Source organism: Notothenia coriiceps, unplaced genomic scaffold (assembly GCF_000735185.1).
Source record: "Notothenia coriiceps isolate Sejong01 unplaced genomic scaffold, NC01 NC01_scaffold00026225, whole genome shotgun sequence".
In the NCBI taxonomy this organism is placed as follows: Eukaryota; Metazoa; Chordata; class Actinopteri; order Perciformes; family Nototheniidae; genus Notothenia; species Notothenia coriiceps.
In genome coordinates, this window is record NW_011358926.1 from 11,719 (window position 1) to 19,669 (window position 7,951).

Sequence of the window (7,951 nt, forward strand, 5' to 3'; positions counted from 1 at the left end):
GATGTATCCATCGAATCCAAAAAGCCTGTGACACGAACGCAACAACTGGTTAGTGCAATGAAAAGTGACCTACTAGTAACATCGAACGAGATTACTTTAAGAAAAGCGATACCGAATCCGAATCAATATTAATATTCGAACATCGACAGGATTCCCTCGAGACTCAATTTTGGTTGAGGAGCATCTTTTCGTTTGTGTGACCTCAATGCGGCCGAAGCTCCACTGGCGGCGAGAAGAGCCAAACACGGACAAAGTGTGTTGTCACCCTGCGTAGAAATGGTGAATACTCGGAGTTGAGGCCACGTAAGTCAAGCGGTTTTAATGAAGTTGACACAGTATATTCATATTTGTCCAGTGCTTTCATGTCAACTTCGGCGACATAAACATAAATGATCGTGTGAAGATGATGAATTAAAAATCGGCAGTGAGAGCTGCGAATTTTCCTGCCCGTCGGATGTGATATAAAACAATCGATTATTTTTGTAGTCTGTAACTCAAGTGGATGAAACCCTAGCAGGTTCTTATTAGTGCTTTCAATGTAATTCGCGAACATATGATACACTTTAAATGATCGTGAGGATGATATTTAAAAATCTTTTGTTTTGAGCCGGGTCTGCATTTCCTGATGAGAAAAAACAAAACCTTTAGTTTTTTTGAGTTGCAGTCAGGTTGGTGTGTGCCGTTGGACGGGGGTACCCGTACCCTCCACTTATTTGATAGCATGATTTCTTTTTTAATAGTCTAATACATCTAAAATCATTGCCAGTGTTATCAGTTGCAAGTGTGTGTTTGTGTAATGAATAACAAACATAATGGCAGATTTCACAGTAATTATAATAAAAACGTAGCTCAAGCATTTATGCAACTGAATTTTGAAGCGTGGTATGTGTGTGTGAGGGGCAGAACTGTTGTGTAAGGTGACGCAGTGTCCCGCACTGGTGGGGATGGGCAACAGTATTTTTATATTTGTTCCGGGTCCACATTGAGACTATGCACCACATTTGAGGTGATAGTTCGCGCAGAAAGGGCCGGATCGGTTCCTGAACGCCGGCACCGCACTTTATTATTATATTGGTCTAAACGGCATCATTGTAAATTGCGCTGACCAGGCGACCACAGAGGTCCCAGACCCCCCCACCGCCTCGTTGACAGTTCACGAGCGCTGTCATAGTGTCCACCCAACAAACACCACCCGTCCACCAGTAAAAGACATCCCCACCCCTACACCCACCTGGTTGTAAGTAGACATCCAACATGGATTAACGTGTGTTTTTTTTTTAACAAACAATATAAAAAAACCCCACAATGTTTGGGGAAATTATGATAAAATGCACCGGATTATTTATTATTATTATTATTCCCACTCCGACTCGGGAACTAGGGTCCACCGTCTTCCCCGCGCGAGGCTCCCCCCGTTGACCAGTTACGTGCGCGGGGCTGTGAGGCGGACCTGGCATCGGGACGATCCCGATGGCCGGGTACCTGAAGTGGCCGTTCGATAAGTCACTAGCACATCCCCCACTCCCCCCGTTGACATTACTAGGGTCCGGAAGTGGGCGGTCGAGGTCCCAGGGCTGATTTTTAGTCCGCTAGTCCACCATGGCTACATGACCGATGGATCGCCCATAAACTTCTAACAGATACAACATAACCGCATCCTTCCGCCTCACATGAGCTCTCAGACCGTTCAAAATTAAACTGTCAATCGCTGTCTGAGCCTTGCTGCTGATGTGCCCCATCGTGGTTTATATGCAGATGCTGGGATCCCTGAACGGTGCAGCTGGAGAGGCTGTTCCCGCAATGACGTCACAGCATAATGTGTGGCGGGACTGAAGAGATCCCCGAGAAGATCTAGAAAATTTGTCAACCATTGACGGCCAGATTAATGGTCTATCAAAGTTACATTCTACCAATATCCAAAATCAGTTCAGTAACCGGTTTCGTCAAGGGGACAAATATTTACTCAATATTGATGGGTTTGGATGATGGGGCGGGCTCTTTAATTTTGTCTCAAAGAGGCACCAGATTGATGCTTTCTAACTCTCCTATTTAAAAAAGTGCTAGTGAAATAAGTGTTCAGGAAAAAAAAGAAAAAGTTTGAGAAAAACTGCGCTAATGGTTTGTCAAAGAAAAAAAGGTCTATGCTAACGTTATTATTAATAATATATATATTTTTTTAATTATAAAAAAAGTAATCCATTTTTTTTAAACTTTTTTATTTTCCCTTTTTATTTTGTAATCATCTCGCGACCCCCACTTTGGGAACCCCTGCTCTATAGTGCCCGTAATAGTGTTCACTGGAGTCCAGCACCTCAGCACCCCCACTCAAAATACCTTCCCGCGCCTCTGGTGAGCAGGTACCGCGGTTTTGAACTACAGTATTGAATTTTACAGAAAAAAACAATGAAACGCCAGCAGAAGAATAGTCTAATGAGTTGGGTGAAAAAAAAGACAGGAGATGTGAGTTGGTTTATTCATTAAATTAGCTCAGGATAATTGGATGTTCTGTCTACACCTGTTGATGTGAGGCTAATGCAGGACTTGCTAGCTTGATGCTACCGGCATTTAGCGGCAGTGACTCAACAAATTGCCTCTTAAAATGTATCGTCAGCAATGTATGACAAGCAGACTGCTTGTTTAATGTTAGACTCACACCAATAGCCCAATATGATCATAACACGATTGCTTTCATATCAGAGATCAGATGAGGTGGAGCTGCCTCCAGCAATAGAGGATGAGGCAGAGAGAAGCAGCAGCAGCACAGGGTTGCAGCAGGTATGTTTAGTCAGGTGATTTAAATGTATCAATGAAAGGAAGAAGTGTAGGCTACATGATAAGAAGGGAATACAGTTTGAATAAAAGTAATACAGCACAGTGTAACACTGTACTGTATTACTTTTTAATGTAAAAATACTTTGTTACTGTACGATCGATATCAATAACAATAATCCACAGCTCCTCTCTCTGCTCCAGAGGATAAAAAAAAATCTGGGTGCCCCGACATTTTTTTTCGGGGGGGTACCCGAGCAGCACCCTGCCAAGGCAGTAAACCTAGGGGAAACACTGATTTCTCGGTCATAATCGGTTGTTTCCGTGAACGGCCGAGTGTTGTGTGACGGCAAATGCTGCGGCTGCAAGGCATTGTGGGGCAGCATTTTCTCCTCTCCTTTCGGTAAGGGAGGTCCAGTGGTTCCTAAGCTAAAGGAGGTTATAAAGGAAGTTTGAAACCTCCTTTCCTATCATCTAGACCAGGGGTTTTCAAAGTATGGGAAGGTGGCTCACCTCAGAGAACATAAGAACACCGCACCCCCCTTCCTAATTATTATTGCTATTATTATTATTATTATTATTGTTGTTGTTGCTATAATGCAGGGGTATTCAATTGCATTTCAAAAAGGTCCAATAAGAGAAAATGTCATTAAATGCTCTGTTTTCGCTGTCTAGCTTTCTCTTTTTTGAGCACGCCATTTGAAATTGCTCACTGCTGTTTCTCTCTTCTTGCCTCGTCTCTGTTTGTGTTTGTATTCTATCGTGCTGACTCACTGACTGCACCCATTTGATTGGCTGAGTAGCGTCACCTCCTTAAACATTAAACAATAACTTTTTTAAACCTTTTTATCTTTATGCTTTACATATATATATTTTTAAATGTTTAACATGGTGGATAAATCCTTATATGCTCCCGGCAACACACTGAACAACAACTTTCCCTCCTTATTACACTCACCCCTACTTTAGTGGGAACAATGAGTCTGCGTCTTTGATGCGCACAGGCGGATGATGCGGGGATGCAATGTAGATAGGCCCCGCCTATTTCCTCCACTGTATCTTCTTGGTAGAAGCCAAAATATGGCCTGTGATTTCTAACACTTTGGTTACATTTTTAAGTTTGCCTCTTAGCAAAAACACCAGAAAAGTAGCTTTAGCTCAGATGGAAGCTCCTTTTTTATAAACTCTCTTGCTTAAAATAACATAACATATTCATTATAACTGCAATATATGTTGAGTTGAAATGTGTTTGTTTTCTTCTGACCTGCAGCCTCTGTGGATGAGAGCTCGTCCAGCGCCTCCTGCTCCACAGAAGTGCTGGCTGTCAGCTCCCAACCCCAGACCCGCCTCAGCAGGGCGGCAGGACAGCAAGCACGCATAGACACACAGCAGGCCCAACATGCTCCACACACCCAGACCAGGCTAAGCCGCTCAAGACAGGTCAGCACCACGCGTGTACACACTGGCTGCTCTATTTTGAAGTGGCAACAGTCAAGGAATAAAGAGCAGTTCCACTGTGATTTAGTGTACTGTTTCTTAATTCATGAACAAGTGTCCCATGTGATTTTGAGTGGGCTGTAGAGGGGCAGGAATACAGTGCTGCTTCACATACTGACTTCATAACCGTCTACTGTTACAACCTTTCCATACCACTGTTTGTGTTGCTACAGTCAGGGAGGCAGAGGAAGAAAGCAGTCATGATGCCTCGCGTTGTCCTCACTCCTCTTAAAGTGAATGGAGAGCATGTTCCCTCAGGTAAGAAGACCTTTTTCAACAGAGAACAAAGTTATCTGCAACACATCTAGAATGAAAGAAAACATTCAAAATGCTGATGGGTTAGATCTTTACTGAAATATTCGGAGTTGTCAGGTTTCTTGACAACTGTTTATCCACTTGACTGGTGGGTGTTTTGCTCAGGCCCCAAGTTAGTGCAGTGTCTATGTGAAGATGTTTGAATAAGCATCTCTAGAGAAAGCAGCAATAGTCACCATAATTAATAAACACAAATGGCAGAAAGAATACTCAGTAGATGAAAAGCACATTTTCAAAACGATGAAAGGGGTGTTATTGAGTGTTCTCACCTACTATATAAAGGTAATTGATAAGCAAAGAAAATGTTTGAGTGTCTGTGGTGCTCAGCTGTAGGTACCTGCAGATAGCTTTAGCTGCAAGTAAATGTATGGGTTTATTTTTTGCTGTGGCAGGTCCCATGAAGAGGAGTCGGGGAGGGGTGGATGTAGATTTTGAAACACCAGGCTCAATCCTGGTCAACACCAACATCAGAGCCCTTATCAATGTGCGTACCTTCGCAGCCTTCCCAGTACACTCGCAACAGCAGCTGCTGCAGCTGCTGCCTGAGGTGGACAGACAGGTATGTTTTTTTTATCTTCTTTAATATTGTGAGGCTGATCTCATGCGTACACTGTTTTGTCATTTTGTCAATGAACGACCATTTATTTGGTCAATTTGATGCATGTTAAGACAAATTCATACTTTCTGTGCAACCGCAAAGATCACCTTTGCTCCTTTGATGCAAATGCTCCCGCTTCATTCTATCCAGTCCAGTTGGTATGGTATGGACCTGTGGCTGCTTTGGAACAAACACTATGAACAAACTCAATGGTTGTTTGATGGTTGAATGATTGTTTCAGCCGGATGCAGACTGTCAGTTGTAGTGTAAATGCAACCGTTCAAATAGTTGTGACCGCAGCGGTATGCAGAATGCACTATGTACTATGTACTAGCCTTTAAGCCTAGCCCCCTCTACTTCTCAGGTGCATTATTCCTTTACTGATATTTTTACATTGTGTTCTCTCCTGAAGATTGGGCCAGATGGTATGGCCCGACTGAGTAGCTCAGCTCTCAACAATGAGTTCTTCACCCATGCCTCCCAGAGCTGGAAAGAAAGGCTGGCTGAGGGTAAGTGTATTAGTCAATATGCCACATTTTACTCGTGCCACATAACCAAAAGGTTGTTATAAAGAAAGGGTAAAGTCATACATGCCAGCAGAACATTCCCACCAAAAGGCAACACTGTGCCGAAGCATTCTTTACGTGTGTGAATGAGAAGGAGGCCATGGGTGCAGAAGGACACAAATAACAACCACTTCTGGATGTTGATGAATCAGTCTGTCAGGGACCTGATTCAGAGAAGATCCTGTCTTTCTGCTTCTGATGGTGACACTGTCCTGAAACATTACTAACACCAGCTGCTTATTTACAAGTGATGGGCAGCTTATTAGATTTATAACAAAACTATCCTTCAAAAAGGTCAGTTGTGAATCTACTTTTTAAACCTTTATATGTGTTTGACACATTTAGGTGAGTTCACCCACGAGATGCAAGTGCGTTTCCGACAGGAAATGGAGAAAGAGAAGAAAGTAGAGGCTTGGAAGGAAAAGTTTTTTGAAGAGTACCACGGGCAAAAGTAAGAACCATCCCATTTCATTTGAGTCCAAAATCAATGTTCACACAGCAGCCATATTCTTTCTTATGTCATATTTAGAGTGGTTCCTTTAAGGTTAATATCTTGGCATTGTAAGTATTATTTAAGCCTGACTAGAAGCCTGTATAGCCTTTTATATTTGACATTTATTTGCATGTATTATATTGTTTATTTCCATCTCCTTGCCTTCCTCCATATAGTTTAGATGACATTGTTTACCACAATGCGCTGAAACATTGTTTGTGTTCCTGTAGGTCTGGCCTGACACAAGAGGAGTCCCTGAAGCTCACCATGAGTGAAGCCGGTGAAGCTGCAGCCGGCGTGCTGGACGCTGACGTGGCTGTGGTGGCAGCTGGGGCCCCCAAGAGACGCAGCGTGGGTCGGCGAAGGAGAGATGGCAGGATGAGGAGACGCACAAGAGCTGACCTGCGTCGGAGGGCCCGTCGGACCCTCTGCAAGGCCCCTCCCCCTGCTCTGCAGTCTGCAGTCGCCGCTGAGCCCAGCCCTGAACTGGACCTCCCAGCAGATTCTATTGGCTCTCCCATGTCCGACAACACGGTCATTCAAGGAGAGGTGGTGCTGCAGGCTGAGTGCGGTGTGGAGCTCCCTGCTGAGAGTCCCTCCATAGAGACAAAGACCCCCCCCACTCCAGAGCCAGTCATATTGTCAGCCTCCACTCCCACCCCTACTCCCAGCCCAGCCGCCACCAGTGCAAACGAGGAGCCTGAGGCTGCGTCCCGCCTGCTCCCAGAGGAGAATGCGCTTCTACTGGCTTCTACCTCCTCACCTTCCTCCTCCTCCTCCTCTTCTTCGTCTTCAGCCTCTTCGCCTGTCTCCTCTCCCTCTTCACCTTCTGAAACACAGGGAGCCTTCGCCACAGGCCTGGACTCTTCCTCCTCCTCCTCCTCCTCCTCCTCAGCATCCTCCAGTGCTGCAGTCGCCGCCGATCCTCTGGATGACACTGCCTCTGTTGTCACCTCCATCACAGGGGGGACGGCCACCAGCAGCCGTGAGAGCAGTCCATCAGCCAGCCCAGCCCCCACCCCTGCACCCAGCGCTCAGCTCAAGGAACAGAAGAGAAGGCCCGATGAGGCCCAGGCCTTCTCCAGCTTCCCCGAAAAAAGGCCGCGGATTGAGGACCGTCAGTCCTTTCGTACCACAATTGACGGTGTCCGTACGGAGAAGCCGCAGCAGACAACCGAAGAGCCCAAGGTGCCACCTATCCGGGTAAGACTTTGTGCACCAAAGTAAACTGCCTGTTCATCAATAAGCATTTACCTGCGGTAGTTTGACTAACTGTCCTTGCGTTTCTGTCCCAGATTCAACTCTCCAGAATCAAACCCCCCTGGGTCAAAGGTCACCCAACCTACCAGATCTGCCCCCGCATCGTGCCCCCCGGCGAGGGCTCGCGGCCGTCGGGGACGGGCGGTGCGCGGACCCTTGCGGACATCAAAGCCCGCGCCCAGCAAGCCCGGGCCCAGCGGGAGGCCGCTGCTGCTGTTGCAGCCTCTAGCGAAGGGGCAGGGCCGGGGGTCCGGCTGCGGCCTGCTGCTGGGCTACCGGATTGCAGCAATGGACGACGAGCGAGAGAGCATCCAGGACCTATCGAGCCCGGAGGAGGAGGAGGAGGAGGAGGAGGAGGAGGAGGAGGAGGAAGAGGAAGAGGAAGAGGAAGAGGAGGAGGAGGAGATTATCCAGATTCTTCTGGGTCTGCTCTCCCTGCGGATGACATGGCTC

The 7,951-nt window shown here is 46.3% G+C and overlaps 1 protein-coding gene across 1 annotated transcript in view; it reads left to right on the plus strand.

Annotated features, from left to right (window-relative positions):
- Positions 1–4,032: 4,032 nt before the first annotated feature.
- The window catches only part of asxl1 (ASXL transcriptional regulator 1), a gene marked incomplete at its 5' end in the record, with an annotated part of 6,492 nt that continues 2,573 nt past the window's right edge, over positions 4,033–7,951 (plus strand). The window contains 7 exons of the mRNA XM_010784192.1: positions 4,033–4,209; positions 4,440–4,524; positions 4,974–5,140; positions 5,592–5,688; positions 6,091–6,196; positions 6,469–7,441; positions 7,534–7,873. Coding sequence (XP_010782494.1) covers positions 4,033–4,209; positions 4,440–4,524; positions 4,974–5,140; positions 5,592–5,688; positions 6,091–6,196; positions 6,469–7,441; positions 7,534–7,873 — 1,945 coding nt within the window. The remainder of the gene's footprint in view (positions 4,210–4,439; positions 4,525–4,973; positions 5,141–5,591; positions 5,689–6,090; positions 6,197–6,468; positions 7,442–7,533; positions 7,874–7,951) is intronic.